At 36.4% G+C, this 17,500-nt stretch overlaps 2 protein-coding genes across 4 annotated transcripts in view; both read left to right on the top strand.

Moving 5' to 3' along the window:
* Nucleotides 1-9,972, top strand: part of cltcl1 (clathrin, heavy chain-like 1) — a 40,922-nt gene extending 30,950 nt beyond the window's left edge. Inside the window, exons 25-33 of one of the 3 annotated variants that reach the window (XR_007931338.1) lie at nucleotides 1-83; nucleotides 1,349-1,498; nucleotides 1,892-2,023; nucleotides 2,918-3,028; nucleotides 3,108-3,278; nucleotides 4,765-4,986; nucleotides 5,508-6,688; nucleotides 7,774-7,849; nucleotides 9,185-9,234. The exon at nucleotides 1-83 is cut by the window's left edge and continues 85 nt beyond it. Coding sequence is in view for 2 of the 3 variants with exons in the window: in XM_051903586.1 (XP_051759546.1) it covers nucleotides 1-83; nucleotides 1,349-1,498; nucleotides 1,892-2,023; nucleotides 2,918-3,028; nucleotides 3,108-3,278; nucleotides 4,765-4,986; nucleotides 5,508-5,534; nucleotides 7,774-7,849; nucleotides 9,185-9,291 (1,079 nt within the window). In the remaining variant the exon portion in view is untranslated. Of the gene's footprint in view, nucleotides 84-1,348; nucleotides 1,499-1,891; nucleotides 2,024-2,917; nucleotides 3,029-3,107; nucleotides 3,279-4,764; nucleotides 4,987-5,507; nucleotides 6,689-7,773; nucleotides 7,850-9,184 lie in introns of all 3 variants that reach the window. The other 2 variants (XM_051903586.1, XM_051903587.1) reach the window with 2 other exon arrangements.
* Nucleotides 9,973-10,970: 998 nt separating this feature from the next.
* The window catches only part of si:dkey-178e17.1 (tricarboxylate transport protein B, mitochondrial), a 23,524-nt gene continuing 16,994 nt past the window's right edge, over nucleotides 10,971-17,500 (top strand). The window contains exon 1 of the mRNA XM_051904228.1: nucleotides 10,971-11,125. Within this exon, the coding sequence (XP_051760188.1) occupies nucleotides 11,059-11,125 (67 nt within the window). The 5' untranslated portion in view covers nucleotides 10,971-11,058. The remainder of the gene's footprint in view (nucleotides 11,126-17,500) is intronic.

Below are 17,500 nucleotides of genomic sequence, written 5' to 3' on the forward strand. Positions count from 1 at the left end.
TGGCCATCCTCTACTCCAAATACAAACCCCAGAGGATGAGAGAACATCTGGAGCTCTTCTGGTCTCGCGTCAACATCCCCAAGGTACGTTCTTTCTGATGCGTTTGTCAAAGTGTGGGCTAAAAAAATAGAAGTGTTAGATTTCTCTTAGTCTTATTAAGTTCAAACAATAAGTGCAACCATAATCAAAGTACTCTCTCAATATTCAAAGTAAAACGCGTTTTACTTTCACTTTCGATTTCACGATCGCGGTTACTCTGTGAATAGGGAGCGGCGGTGCTGACCACACATTCTACAAGATAAGACATTTGTCAGACGCTTTTAGGCTCTGTTGTGCAACGAGTCCTCTGCCATGGTCTTGTCGGTCATCTCGCCTTACTCTCGTCACGTGATCAGTGAACGAATCCTCCGCCATGGTCTAGTCGGTCATCTCGCCTTACTCTCGTCATGTGATCAGTGAACGAATCCTCCGCCATGGTCTCGTCAGTCATCTCGCCTTACTCTCGTCATGTGATCAGTGAACGAATCCTCCGCCATGGTCTAGTCGGTCATCTCGCCTTACTCTCGTCACATGATCAGTGAACGAATCCTCCGCCATGGTCTCGTCAGTCATCTCGCCTTACTCTCGTCACATGATCAGTGAACGAATCCTCCGTCATGGTCTCGTCAGTCATCTCACCTTACTCTCGTCACGTGATCAGTGAACGAATCCTCTGCCATGGCCTCGGCGGTCATCTCGTCACTCTCGTCACATGATCAGTGAACTCTGATTCCTGCTGCACTACGTACGACTCTGCTGCTCATGTTAGATGAGCTGGATGGGATTGAAGCGACTGTTATCCAACTGAATTAAATGGTTTTTATTTTTATAAAAAGCTAAACTACAGTGGAGGCGTAATGTAAATGTAGCGGTGGCATATTCTATCCTAATTTCACCCTCACTCTTCGTCATGGCAATATCTCGAGACAGCTTTTCAACTCAATGAGATAAATATTAGTTTTCTCTTGTGAAACTCCATTTCATGCTCACAGCCCAGACAGCAACATAGTGTGGCCCAGATCCGGCCCACATCTGGTCCAGGTGTAATCCACATGTACCAGATGTGGGCCGGATCTGGGCCACACTATGTTGCTGTCAGGGAGTGTTGGTTGATCTGGCGATTTATTCTGTTAAAGTTTAGGAACTTCTGTAGCATAACATAAAATACAAGAAATTACTTTTAACTACAACTCTGTTTTTGTTAATCGCAACATTTGTAATGATTAAGACAATGAATTGTGATGGGAAGTCATGCTTTGTGAACTTTATGTCAGCTGTGTTTATGATTTGCTGTCCTGTGATTGGTCAGGTGTTACGAGCGGCTGAACAGGCCCATCTGTGGGCGGAGCTTGTGCTCCTGTATGATAAATACGAGGAGTATGACAATGCCATCTTGACGATGATGACGCACCCTACAGACGCCTGGAGAGACGCTTCCTTCAAAGAGCTCATCAGCAAGGTGACGCATAAAATAATTCTGTAGATCAAATAATAGAGCAACGTCACGGTCATGGGTTTGATTTCCAGGGAATGTGAAAAATGTATAGATTGAATAAAGTCACATTTGATAAAAGTGTCTGTCAAATGCACAAACACACACAGTTGCTCTTTCATAGTTTAATGGAGTTCGCAGTTATGTTTCATTTACAGTAAGTATCCACTTTGATAAGAAATGTTTGAGTTGAATTTTTGAAACTCTAGAGGAGACATATCTGAGATCACTGCGGTCTTTTTATGAGGAGAAACATCTGAGAAGCGGAAGTCTCCATCTGTTCGCCATTTAATTTCGTTTGTGTCTGTGATCTTTATCGTTGTGTATCTTTTCTTCTGTTTACTCGTCTCTCTCATGAAGGTGGCGAATGTGGAGCTGTATTATAAATCTCTGCAGTTTTATTTGGACTATAAACCGCTGCTGCTCAATGATCTGCTGTCTGTACTCGCTCCTCGACTGGACCACGGCAGAGCCGTCAGCTACTTCAGCAAGGTACGTGAGTGTGTGTGTGTGTGTGTATAGAGTACAGTATACAGGACAGTACAGTATATACACAGTAGTGGCCAAAAGTGATGTACAGCCCAGAAAAAAATGGACATTTTCAACCTTTATTCAAATATTATTAAAGATTTTGTAAGCATATTGCGTAGTTGTGCTAGCAGCCGATTGTTTTATTTGTGATAATAACGCAATGAAACGTCAAATTGTGGGACATTTTTGGCCAGGCTGTCAATCAAAGAAATTATGGACACATGCAAAAACAAGAGAGAACCATTGCAATATTAATAACTGATTATGTTGTAGTCAATGTTTGCTTTTTCCTGTCAGCTCTTTGTTTTCCTATGCATAGGAAAATAAAGCCTGTAGCTGTAGTTTGCCTTTTTTCCCAAAAAATTGTCACATAAATACCTTTACCATGTTTAGCGTTTTGTTCTTCCCTCATATTTTAAATATAAAAAAATATATAAAATGTTTTCTTCATATGTTGATGGTTTAATCGAACTTGAAGAGTCATGATATATATATATATATATAGATTATGAATTCATTTTAAGTTTTAAAAAGGTAAACAAAAATCATTATAATTTTCGTTTAACTTTTAGTAATTTTATTTTGAGCTTTTGTCATTTTTAATAGTTATTGCGTCTTTAAAATATTTCTATTTTGCTTTCATTTAATTTTATTTCTCTTTTAGTTTAAGGAATTTTAGTAGTATTTCAACTTATTTTATTTCAGTTCCGAAGGCAACATTTCTGATTTTCATTTAAGTTTTTCATGTAATATTTTATTTTATTTTATTTTTTATTTATAAACAAAAATGATTTTAGTAGTTTTAGCATTAGTGATCAATACGTCTGCTGTGATGACAGTCATCTGTGTTTGCAGGTGAATCAGTTGCGGCTGGTGAAACCGTACCTCAGATCAGTGCAAATCCACAATAACAGAGCCGTGAATGAAGCGCTCAACAACCTGCTGACGGAGGAAGAGGACTATCAGGTACACACACACATGTTCTTCATCTCTATGACATACAGCAGTGAAAATGATCTGAAGCGTGTTCCTCTGCCGTCCTCAGGGTCTGCGCGCCTCCATCGACGCGTACGATAACTTCGACTCCGTCGGTTTAGCTCAGAGGCTGGAGACACACGAGCTCATTGAGTTCAGACGCATCGCCGCGTATCTCTACAAGAGCAACCAGCGCTGGGCTCAGAGCATCCAGCTGTGCAAGAAAGACAAGCTTTACAAGGTACAAACACACATTACAGAACACACATCACTCTGACGGGAATTATATATAAACATGGAAAATAAAAAAATAATATATATATATTTTTGTGTGTGTGTGAGTGAATTATTTTTTATTTTTATATTTCCAAATTTAATTTAAATGTGACATTTTATGTTGTATTTTTGTCATTTTTATAAGTTTTAGTTTTTCTTAAATATGTCTATATGTTTTACTCATTTTTATTTCACTTGTAGTTTTAATTATTTTAGCAGTTAAACTAAATGAAAGTTAGAAATGTTGCCTTGCCAACTAGCTGAAATAAAACAAGTTTAATTTTATTCTAGATTTTTATTTTATTTCAGTTAATATATATTTTATTTCAAGCAATGCAAAATTTGTTTCAGTTAACTATAATAACTCTCTCTCTCTCTCTCTCTATATATATATATATACACACACAGTATTTATATATATATATATATATATATATATATGCACATTTGTTTATACTTTTTAATTGATATTATACATATTAATGCTGCAAGACACTATGATTATTAGGTTTTATGATTATTAATTTCATTATTATTACTTTATTATTAATTTTATTGTTATTTATTTGTTTAGTCTTTTATTTTTTATTAAATAATTGACCTAAATAATTTGTTAAATAATTATATGAATAATTATATTAATAAAAATAATTTAAATAATAAATTAAATTCCATCTTCTTTGTTTTTGCTTCGTGACTACAGATTAAATGAAAATTCTGTCTTCATTAATAATTTTTAAAATTTATTTTCATTCAAATTTGCCATTTTTTTGGTGTTTGTTTTCATTAAAAATGTTCAATTAATTTAGCAACTATTTTTTCTGTTTTCTATTTTGACTAGTTACTATTTTGTGCCTGTAAAGAAATAATTCACCCAAAAATTAAAAGTCTTTATTAATGATTTTTTTTTTTAAAAATAATATTTTTTCATTTTAAAAAATGCATTTAATTTAATGGCTATTTTTTAAATGAATTTTCATAAATAAATGTGCAATTAATTTAGTGACTTTCCTCCCTGTTTTTTTCTTCTTCTTCTTATTTTTTTTTAGGAATGATTCTATCATCATTTACTTCCCTCAAGTTGTTTCAAAACCATATGACTTTCTTTCTTTAACAGAATTTTAGGTAAAACTTCAGTATGGGGAACACACATTCACTATTAACTACGACTTTTGTCTTAATAAACTCCTATTTTACAGCTTATTAATAGTTAGTAAGGTAGCGTTTAAGTTCAGGTATTGGGTAGGATTAAGGGATGTAGAATATAATCATGCAGAATAAGGCATTAATGTGTGCTTTATAAATACTAATAAACAGCCAATATGTAAGCTAGTTAAAAGTTAGAATTGTTCCCCATACTAAAGTGTTACCAAATTTTACTTAACAGAATTATCACAGCATTTATGTCAGGACGTGACACATTTCCCTGTGTGTGTGTGTGTGTGTGTCAGGATGCGATGCAGTTCGCGGCCGAGTCTCAGGACGGCGCTCAGGCTCAGGATCTCTTGCGCTGGTTTGTTGAAGAGGGGAAGCGGGAGTGTTTCGCCGCGTGTCTCTTCAGCTCGTATGATCTTCTGGCTCCTGACGTGGTCTTAGAGCTGGCCTGGAGACACGGCCTCATGGACTCTGCCATGCCTTACTTCATTCAGGTGATGAGGGAGTACCTGAGCAAGGTGCGTATGAAACACACAAACACACCGTCTCAAACCCAGATGGAACATCCTAAAGGGCTCATATACTTTTATTGTCCACTCACTGTATAACATTAGTCAAGGCATTTTTATGACTCAACAGGTGAGTAAGGTGTTTTATTGAACAGATAAACTGCCTCATTTCATTATGGTTTATTTTCAAGGAAATACCGTGTCTATTAATGGGTAAAGCTACAATAATGCCTTCAGCTAGACAGCTTGAGATCCTTTCCATCTAAACTGGTTATATACATTAAGCCTAGTGAATGTTTTATGAGCAGTAGGATCTTTTTAATTATGAGAAGGATACATATTCATCTGCACAGTCAAGCAGAGCCGAAGCACAACTTCTTCAAAATATATGCAGTTTTGTTTTTTAACCACTAGAGGGTCGAATGTTACATAGTGTACCTTTAACTCATTTTTGATGCCTTTGAAATCTCCAGCAGCTGTAAATGATCTGTCAGTATGACTGAATGATATTGAGTTTCCCTCCTCTACAGGTGGATGAATTAGCCAGGCAGGTGAAGGTCTCTGACCCGTTCTGTCCGTCTCTCTCTGTATTAGATATTAGCGCATGTAGAGTACAGATGCTGCACTCTTTTATAACAGGTTCCTGAATAGTTTGCTTGATTACCCACAATGCACTGCTCTGTAGCTGTGATGAGCCTGTTTGTTTGTTTGTTTGTGTGTGCGTGGATGTTTCTGAGAAAGAGGCTAATTATTATAATAAGGAGTTATTCAGAAGGATCGCTGGAGTTCTCACACGAGCCGTAATCGTTTACAGCTGTGAGAAAGACGACCTTCACAAACCAAAATGATTATTCATCATTATAACGTCCTGTAAATCCGGCGGATGTCTGGTGTGTCTTTGCTTCAGACTCTCTTTAAAGCTGCAGTACGTCAGTTTGACCTGCAGATGGCAACAAAGTCACTCTTAGATTTAACTTGGGAAAGCCTGACATATGAAATAATTGTCAAAAAATGTTTGTTTTTTTAAACAGAAGAGTTTATTGAACCTTTAGAGAAAATCTAAAACAAAAAATTGCATGTGTGGCTCATATAGTATGATTTATGAATATGCAAAAAAAAAGGTGCAGATGCTGATATTTATATGGACAAAAAGTTGATGACATTTTGATAGCTTGTAATGTAAATCAGTTGGATATTTATAACAGTAAAACAGGTACTTGCATAAAGTGCATATAAATATCAATATCTGCCAATAATATGTCTTAGCAAGATGATATTTAAATGCTTAGTTTTATGATCAAAGCTCTGTAGTTACAATGATATATGATGATTGAGAGATGAACAAATAAACCTTCCTCAAATGATGATGATCATATTTGATACTCATGATTTTTAACATGATTTTTCTAAAAATGATAAATCAAGTAAACCTGAGTTGCTTCAGTCCAGTAAGTGTTCATCTTGAAATATTACTAAAATATCAATTTTTTTTCTTATATTTACTTTATAAAAATCATTAAAGGCATCCTTGATTATGATTTGACTTTTTTAACTTTAGTTAGTGTGTAATGTTGCTGTTTGAGCATAAACAACATCTGCAAAGTTACAGCGCTCAAAGTTCAATGCAAAGGGAGATATTTTCTTTTACAGAAATCGCTTTTTAAGGACTACAACCAACGGCTGGTAGGGACTACAACGAGCTTCTTCCTGGGTTAGTGACATCACAAGCCCTAAAATTTACATAAACCCCGCCCCCGAGAACACACAACAAAGGGGGTGAGGCCATGTTGGGCTGCTTTAGAGAAGAGGAAGAGTTGTTGTTGTAAATGCCGTCATTTTACGCCGGACTGCTTCACAAACGAGGTTCAATTCAACGCTGGATTTGCACAAAAGATTAACATGACGGCACATGCTAGTGGATGAGTTGGATCAACTCCACAGCAACTACATAAATTTATCCACTAACCATTCAGAAACGTCCTAAAAGTTGTAACTTCTTCCTGAGTCTCTCCATCAGTGTCGACTCCGGTTTGAACAATGTAAAGCTGAACACTGTTACTGACAATCCTCATTTTTGCTGCGTGAGATTCTCCAGCTTTGTTGTTGTTGAGCGACCGAAGCGCGAGCTGTTAAAGCTCCGCCCTCTTCTGGAAAGGGGGCGGGAGCAGCAGCTCATTTGCATTTAAAAAAACAGCGTGTTTTGTTTCAGTATACATGTTGCATCAGAGCAGATGGATGTCTGTTTGTTCAGTGTTTCAGATTAAACTAATAACAGCAATTAAATATCAGTTTTAGAAGTTTAGAACAAACACTAAGGAGAACGTTTGAGGAACATCAACAAACAAACAGAGTTTGAGTTCATTAGTTTCACTGTGCTGTTGTTTTAGCATTTCACATATTCTAATGATGAATATATGAAGAATGGGAGTTTCTAAGGCGTATATTGTATAAGTCATTTTATTTTTCTAATGCTTCACATCCATGCTGTTGTTTTAAAGCAGCTTTACAGAAAATCATACATTAATGTTTTAAAAAATTGTTAAGTGAATGTGAGTGTATTTTGTCATGCAGCATTTTGGCATGTCATGTGTGACATTATTGGTCATTTGCATGTAGTGATGATGATGATGATGCTGTAAACACATCAGAAGAAGATTCGTGAAGTTCTGTCAGCTCAGGTTTATATGCGGTTGAGTGTGAAGGGCATGAACGGCTCAGACAGAGGCTGAAAGGACGTGTTTGGATGAAAGGACACAGGGTGACACTTTGACAGTGATGTTTCTGCCTCTGTTACAGGTGGATAAACTGCAGGAGGCCGAGAACAAGAGAGCGTCTGAAGACGAGTCTCCCGAATCCTCCTCCATAGTCTACGGTACGTTATCATCAAGTCTGTCATGTGATTTCTACAGCATTGCTGGTCAGTGTGCACATGTGTCAGACGGTTTTTAAAATAGTTCAACTTTTGTTATGAAATTATGCATTAACAAACTCATTTGAGAAGAACCTTGCTTTGATGAGAGTCATTTTCACTTTTATGATGCATCAATAACGGACAACACCTGATGCTCAGATACTTGAGCTCTTCATTTGACTGTTTATTAAAAATAATGATTTCATTCACAGATATCATGCATGTGAATTTAATGCTATGGATACTATTCGTTATAGGCAATATTTTAATAACTTTTAACTGTTGCTTCAAAGCCAGCTTATAATGTTTCCGGTCTCTGTCCTGCTTATTTAAATATTTAAATCATCTACACCATGTATACATTATGTTTGCCAAAACAAATTACATTTGTATAGGAAATTATATTTAGCAAATGTATTTATTATGCATTTATTGATGCATTTATTTATTTATTTATTTATTTATGCATTAACTATTTATATATTTATTTATGTATTAACTATTTATTTATGCATTTATTTATAGATGCATTTATTTATTTATGCATTACCCATTGATGCATTTATGTATAGATGCATTATGCATTTATTTATTGATTTATTTATTTATGCATTAACTATTTATATATTTATTTATGTATTAACTTTTTATTTATGCATTTATTTATAGATGCATTATGCATTTATTTATTTATGCATTACCCATTGATGCATTTATGTATAGATGCATTATGCATTTATTTATTTATGCATTTATTTATTGATTTATTTATTTATGCATTAACTATTTATATATTTATTTATGTATTAACTATTTATTTATGCATTTATTTATAGATGCATTATGCATTTATTTATTTATTCATTTATTTATTTATGCATTACCCATTTATTGATGCATTTATTTATTTATTGATGCATGTATTTGTTTATGCATTAACCATTTATTTATTAATTTATTTATACATTTATTTATTTATGCATGAACCATTTATGCAGTTCTTTATTAGTTATATTATTATTATTATTACTATATTAATATTGTAATTACATTATTCATTTTTTAATAAACAAGGATACAGACTGTTTCTGAAGCATGTTCTCATGCTTTCATCTGATTGGTTAGTGGCAAGAAAACATGTTGAAATGACATACAGTTTCCAGTGCAGTACAGTATCATTGAGAACCTGCCCTGATACTGAGAGCTGGTGATGTAGTATCAATCACAGATCAAGATAAATGCTTCCATTCATGAATATGAATGTGTGTGTGTGTGTGTGTGTGTGTGTGTGTGCAGGGCAACAGCTGATGTTGAACGGCAGTCAGACCGGCGTCACACCCCAGCCGGGTTTCCCGGGTTACGGATTCGCTACTCCTGTGTACGGCTTCAACCTTCAGCCTTGAGTCCCGTGCATCGCTCCCGCTAGGAATTCTGGGAAATGTGTGCCTGTGATAGCGAACCTCAACTGCTGCTTTCAGGAAGCATGAAAACTGTATCTCAGCAATCAATGAAACAAACAAACACGCAGCACAAAACGCTTCTTAAATACACGTGTCAAACAAGCTGCTCGTTAACTTATGATTTCATTTGAACTGATCAACTGTACCGCACTGATGATGAGAGGAAGGACGCTAAACCTAAACGATACTACTCTAAAACACTAGCGAGGGTGAACGGTACGATATTTTTCTTGGTTCTTCTTTTGTCCGTTCTCATCCTTTTAATTCTGCAGTATTAACTTTGTTTACATTTCAAGTGGTACTTAATTTCAGTTGTACAATGTGAAAATCACATAATAACCGAACGTCTGTTTATTTAACACCACATCGTCCTGACCGTGACATGTTTACTAGTTGCGCATGATTATTGAGGCTTTTCCTGGCGCTGTTCATCAGTGTTACTGCAAGCCATATGCACTGTCTGTTGTGTTATGTTGTAGTAAAAAGAGACATTAATTTTTCTAGGAAAACAATATGCAAAAAACACAAAAAGTGAGGATGTTTGGGTTGCTCAGTGTTGTGTAGCGGCTCCTTAGATTGAAGAGTCAAATACACAGACAGGAATAAAGTTTACATTTGATGTGCTGCTGCTGTCTCTCTCTCTTCAGTCACTTCAGGTCACAGTTGTTCCTGTTTAATGTGTTCGTGTTTTTCCTGCAGTAATTGCACATTCATGTCTGGGTTCTTTCTCAATTTTAACGTACCAGGAGAATCGCTGATAAAAACACAGTTGGGATTAGTTTTGTTTTCAGTATCATCACCATAGCCACAGAGATATGATTCAATGTTTATGTTCCAGACTATAATTTTATATTCCCTGGCTATAGTACAGTAATGCATTCATAATTTTAAAACAATTCTAAAATTCCCAAAAACTATACTGTGTGTATATATATATATATATATATATATATATATAATATGTGTGTGTGTGTGTGTGTGTATATATTATACATACACACACACACACACACACACATGTATATATATATATACATATACATACATACACACATATATAAATATATATATAAAATGATACTTTAGGGTCCAGTTCTCAGTATTAACTAGTTGCCTATTAGCAAGCATATTAGGATATTGGCTGTTTATTAAAGCACATATTAATGCCTTATTCTGCATGATCATATTCTACATCCCATAATCCTACCAATACATAAACTTAACAACTAATTTACTAACTATTAAATAAGCAGTAATTAGGAGTTTATTGAGGCGAAAGTCATAGTTAATAGTTAGTTAATACTGTGAATTGTTCCCAGAAGTAAAGTGTGACCATATATATATGTTTATATATATTTATTTAAATATTAACACATTTATTTATTTATTTATTTATTTATGGTGTCTGCAGTTTTGGGGCTTAGTTTTTTTTTTAACCTAAAATCTAAAGTTTTCCAATCAGTCAGATGTTTAATTAGTTTGGAGATCGGACATTTGATTCGGATCCTCCTTGAAACGAGTTTCTCTTCTCGAGGGCGTGGCGCGGAGAGAGAGAGAGAGAGAGAAAGCGAGAGGAAGAGAGATGCGAGCCCCGCCCCTGTGTGAGATCTGACTGCTGATTGGCTGAGAGCAGTCTCATGTCATCAGTCTATGATCGCGCGCTGCTCTCAGACGAAACGGTGCTGCGCGTTCGTGAGTGTCTGACTGAAGATGACGCGTGAACGCGGAGCTGCGAGCAAAGCCAAACTCACCCATCCTGGAAAAGCCATCCTGGCAGGTCAGTTATCATTTTATCACAAAACTAAAGACTAAACACTGACAATCAACTGTCAATCCTGAACTGAACTCACGACACATTTAAGTTTGACACCGAAGTTATTGATTTCTGAACTGTTTTCGTCTGAACTTGCGAAAGAAGCTTCAGAAAAGGAGGTAAAATACTGAAGATCGAATTTGTGTTGGTTTTTGTAAGTAATATGTGTGAATGAATATATTCAGAAAACAACTCAGTTCACATGTGCTAGATCATTTAAAAACTAGTTTACAGCAGTTTATTAGCATATTTTACCTGATACCAAACAATAAACAAACAAAAAAGTTACTTTACCTGCGAATACTGCTGTTGATGATATTTAACTGATAAATTATTAAGTTTCAAGTTATCATTAAGTGCATATAATGATAACTATATATATCCAGTACACAGATGAATGTTATATTTGTACATTAGAGGAGATTAAATATGCTAGTTTAGTATGATTTTTCAGTCCTACACAAGGACACACAGCTGATGTCCTCCAAACCCTGATGCTCACTTGTCAAAAGAAAGACAGAAGATAATACAAGTCAATGACTTTAAGATAGTGAAACTTAGTCAAAGGGTATGAACATGTTATACTTAATTTCTTAATTTCATTAATAATGATGATAATTTTATTATAAAATGAACAGTTTTGAGCGATGCTCAAAGCTGCCAATAAACAATAGGCGAATGAATTATATTACTTGGCAGAACAATTGTTTATTCTTTATTCTTCATAATTATTATTATTACTATGAATAAAATTAGGCGGCCTAAGTATTTATTGCACATCTGTGTCTTTTATCACAATTCTCATGCTGCTATTAGTAACTCAAGGCCATATTTTTTTTGCAATGCTTCATGAAAGCAGTTTAATGATGGTCTCAGAATAGATTCAGTGCAATTATAAAGTAGGTTTGGTCATTATGATCTCTCCCTCTACCTGTCTTTGAACGGTGACGGATCCGGTGTGGTGTTCTCTGGGTAATTGGTGAACTACCATCTGGAAATTGTTCATCTGAAACGAAATGACAGGTTTTTATGTCTGTGATATTTTTCTCCTGTGCTTTCTTTATATACGCTCGTGTGTGCTCCACCCGTCTGTAATTACACAAACCAACCTTCAGATGAAAATGCCACGTCTTATTTGCTGGAGAGAATATGACAGGCTGGTGCTGGAGTGGTTGGGCACAATTAAAACATTATATATATATATATATATATATATATATATCACCAGCCACTTTATTAGGTAAACCTTGCTAGTACGGGTCAGACCCCCTTTTGCCTTCAGCATTGCCTTAATTCTTCGTGGCACAGATTCAGCAAGGTTCTGGAAACATTCCTCAGAGATTTTGCTCAATACTGTCATGAAATCATCACACAGTTGCTGCAGATTTGCCGGCTGCATATCCATGATGCGAATCTCCCGTTCCAGCACATCCCAAAGCTGCTCTATTGGATTGAGATCTGGTGATTGTGGAGGACATTTGAGTTTAGTGAACTCACTGTCATGTTCAAGAAACCAATTTGAGATGATTTGAGCTTAGTGACATGACGCATTATCCTGCTGGAAGTAGATCAGAAGATGGTCCAGTGTGGTCATAAAGGGATGGACATGGTCCGCAACAATACTCAGGTCGGCTGTGGCGTTAAAACGATGCTCAGTTGGTACTAAAGGTCCCAAAGTGTGCCAAGAAAATGGTTGCTGCAAGAGATGGTTGTGCATGAAAATCCCAGTAGATCAGCAGTTTCTGAAACACTTAGACCAGCCCGTCTTGACACCAACAACCATGACATGTTCAAAGTCACTTAAATCACCTTTCTTCAGCAGATGTGTTCAGATGCATTGTTGGCGTGTTGCTATTTTGAGGCAACTGAAAACGACTGCTTCATTGACCAACAAAAACCTGGTCTAAAGTCAATGGCGCAGTTTTTTTTGTTGTTATTTGAAGATTGCGTTAGTAATATGCGCCTATATGTGGGTGTACAACGCACGTACACTATGCTTATTACACACACACGCTTGCAAATTCCGCCATGTAAATAGCGAATCCGCCATGGCATGAGTGCAACTGGCTTTTAAAGGGAATGGGAGATGACACTCTGATTGGTTTATTGCATGTTATGCCCAAAACACACCCATTACTCATTAAAAGAAAAGGGACAACCCTTTTAGACCATGTGCCGGGTGTGCCGACCATTTTTCCCGTCGTTAAATTAGCAAAAGGGAATTCGGACATGCCCTAAATGCACTTGCGCTGTGCGCTTTAGACCATGTGCTTAGATTGTTAAAATAGGGTCCTACGTGTGATTTACTCTATTAAAATGCAGTAAAATGCCCCTGTATGAGTATTTGTTTTAGGCTATATTTATCATATGATATAGTTAAGTAATCACATAAAATGTGCCGTTTTTTCCCCCAAATATCAGCACGATTGCATATGCGATATTGATTTTATACAACAATTAAGTGACTTACATTTTAGACACAATATTGCCTGTTTTGCACTTTTTCGCCAACGAAAATGGTTCCAAACAAAGCCACAGCGGTGTTTCGTTATTGAATGAATCAGTCCATTTGAACAAATTGGTTGAATGAATGATTCAATGACTCACTCTTTAAGAAAGTCAAATGCTTCGTTCCTGAAATGATCAGCCGTTTGATTGAACTGAACTGTCAACAGCAGTCCTAAACCTGCCAGTAATCAGCACAATTACACACTCAGCAAAATATCGTCTGATCATCATTGTCGACAAAATCCGAGAAAATATAGAGATATAATTTTTTGTCAATATCGCACACATCCCTACTTACGATCAGTTAAAACTGGTAAACTATGTAAAGAGTTGCTTTGGCTTTTTTTGTTTGCTTTTACTCTAGTAAGATTAAAAAGCTCTTTATGCTTCTAGAAGTTCAGGATGTGTTTGGATCTCTGGTGATGGACTAATAGAACAGACGGTTCACTCTTATACAGTGTGTTTGTGTTGTTTTCGAATGCTTTCAGCTGCCGGACTCAGATTGTATTGTAGAGCGGCTCTGGTCTACTGTCACACAAACCCAGCAGTGACCTGGAAACATTTCACACGTTACACACACACACACACAGCATTCCAGAGCAGTTTTCCATAGTCACATGTGTAGTGAGATTACAGCCGTCTGACAGGAGAACGAGGCCGTAGACATGTTCACATGTAGGATCTCACGTCACGGCTGATTTTAAGGGATCATTCAGAGTTTAACTCGATGTACAGCATCTGTGAAGCTTGTTTCTGCCACTGAATAAAAAATAAAAAAGGTAATTGCGACTTTTTATCTCAGAATTCTGACTTTTTTTTCTCACAATTCTGACTTATCTCAGAATTATAAACACGCAATTGCGAGTTATAAAGTCCAAATCTGAGGGAAAAAACTGACTTTTTTCTCGCAATTGCGACTTTATATCTCCTAATTATGACTTTATATCATGCAATTCTAAGAAAAAAAGTCAGAATTACGAGATAAAAAGTCGCAATTACCTTTTTTATTTTTATTCAGTGGCAGAAACAAGCTTCCATAGTGACATGCTGTTGATTACCATAGAAAATTATATTGTTCCTCTTCAAATGCACCGGAATAAACATTTTGAAAATATATAACAACACTTAAATATTATATTTTAATTTGACACTAGTGTGATCAGCTCCCTACCTTGTACATGCAAAAGTTTTGTTTCATTCACAACTGTTTATTTTCTACGTAGCATTTTTTATAGCCTAAATTATTATTATTATTATTATTTTTAAAATATATTAAGGTAAATACGGCTAATTTTACTTATGTATTATTATAAAACTTCATGTTTATGAAAAATTATTAAATATTATTCTTCCTTGTGTTCATTTAGAGAAAAAGTCTTCAATATTTTAATGACTTTTACTGTTTTAGTTTTAGTATTAAACGTTTTGATCTACTTGATAGAAAGACAGTTTAGTTGAAATTGCCGAGCAAATACATAAATATTCAGATATAAGTAGTATAAATATTGAGTGTCCGAATATTGTGTTCATTATATTCCAAAACAGATTTATTTTTGAGACATTTTCAATGTGCTCTCAGAACTTTGGACCCCACTATATATTAAATACTGTCAAAAGGCTCAAAAATATCCAGATATATTGTTCAAATATTTCATCCGGCCATGATGGGTCAGATGTGCGGTAGCCTGCGGCGCTTCTGTCTAATGGAAAGCCGTCAAATCGCTGCTATTGTGCTTTCTTCATCACTCAAGCCTTTTATACATCTATTGCTGTAAGTGTGTGTGTGTGTGTGTGTGTGTGTGTTTGTGTCCTGCCGGGAGGCTGCAATTAAGTGCAGTGAGTGCTTGTCTCCTCTCTGAGGCCGAGGGCTCGTCACCGTGTCTCTGGTCTCCTCCGCTCATCAGCGTCTCTCCCTCCATTCACAATCACTCGCTCTTCTGCCTGTCTCTCCCTCTGAATCAGTTTTCCTGTCTGTCTGCTGCTTGTGTCTGTCTCTCCGAGCTCCTCGTGACGTCTGCTCCACCTGAGAATCGCTCACGACGGCTCGAGGCCCTCGAGCAGATCAAACATCATGTATTAATAGAGCTGTAATGTCACTGTTTGCTTCATCGAGAAACATGAAAGGAATCATTCATCTGTCATTGGCCTTTAATGTAACGCCAGAATCCTGAAACACCTCCAGCGGGAATCACCACATCTAATTAAAACAGCGACTTGACAAGATTCTGTCATTATTTACTCACTCCAAAGCCTGTATCACTTTATTTCTTCTGTGAATATAAAAGTTTGGGGTCAGTAAGTTAAATAAATGAATGCTTTTATTCAGCAAGGACACATTTAATTGATCAAATGTGACATTTATATTGTTACAAAGATTCATTTTCAAATAAATGCTGTTCTTTTGAACTTTCTGTTCATCAAAGAATCCTGAAAAATGTCCCCAGAATGTGTCTGTGAAGTTTCAGCTCAAAATACCCCACAGATCATTTATTATAGCTTGTCAAATTTGCCCCTATTTGGGTGTGAGCAAAAACACGCCGTTTTTGTGTGTGTCCCTTTAAATGCAAATGAGCTGCTGCTCCCGGCCCCATTTCCAGAAGAGGGCGGAGCTTTAACAGCTCAACAACAACAAAGCTGGAGAATCTCACGCAGCCAAAATGAGGATTGTCAGTAACGGTGTTCAGCCTTACATTGTTCAAACCGGAGTCGACACTGATGGAGAGACTCAGGAAGAAGTTACAACATTTAGAGGTTTCTGAATGGTTAGTGGATAAATTTATGTAGTTGCTGTGGAGTTGATTCAACTCATCGACTAGCATTTGTCGTCATGTTAATATTTTGTGCTAAACCCGTATGGACGCCCACTAAACAACATAGTGTACCTGTTTGCCAAACAGAGCCATACACACCAGGCTAACGTTTATGATTGCTAATATTCTGTCTAATATTTTTTCCAAAATATCGCTCAGACAGAAACGCTCCTTTTTTAGCAATCGAGTTTGCCAGGGTCAACTTGCAGGCTATCCAAGCTAACAAGACTCTAAATAGTTAGCATGCTTTGCTCGAACGTTTGCCATGGCGTTAGAACTGGTACACCGTTGTCTCTTGCGAAAACAAAACGGCGGCGCCGTGGGTGGAGACGTGCAGATTTAGGGATAGTAATATTATAATAAGATCCTCTTCCTACGTCACAAGGGGAGCGAAATCTGAGCGGCTCGTTTTTTCACATGCGTGCAGAGAAAGTCCTACCAAAACAAAGTTACAGGGTTGTTCTTTTTCACGTTTTCTGGGTTGGTAGATGCACCGGGGACTCGGTTATAGCACTTAAACACGGAAAAAGACAGATTTTCATGATATAATCCCTTTAACCAAACATATTGTTGTTGAGCTGTTGATGCGGTTGCACTTTATTTTACAGTATGTGTCTTTACAGTGTACTTATTTAGGAAAATACTGGGTAACATAAGGTAACTACAGGGGATAAGGTTTGGTTTGGGGTTGATACCTAGTTATTACCCAGTTATTGCAATTACTGTAATAAGTACATGGGGAACAGGAGTGTAAAATACATGGTGCTTTACTGTAGATCTTGTAGTAATTCTGCCTGTGGTGAATGCTGAGAGTGTGTATGTGTTTTATTATTGTGGTGTGTTTGATTAAGGTGTGTATTAGAGTGATGTGTGTGAAAATGAAGCAGGTTATTCCAGAAACACACACACAGAGCGATGACTGATTTCTGCTCTCATGTAAATCAGTCGTGTTTCACTGGCAGGTCTCAGATGTGGCGTCTGTGGTAATTTCCTGCCGTTCGCTCTGTTTCTGTTTCCACAC

The sequence above is a fragment of the Ctenopharyngodon idella genome, chromosome 8, assembly GCF_019924925.1.
Source record: "Ctenopharyngodon idella isolate HZGC_01 chromosome 8, HZGC01, whole genome shotgun sequence".
NCBI lineage: Eukaryota > Metazoa > Chordata > Actinopteri > Cypriniformes > Xenocyprididae > Ctenopharyngodon > Ctenopharyngodon idella.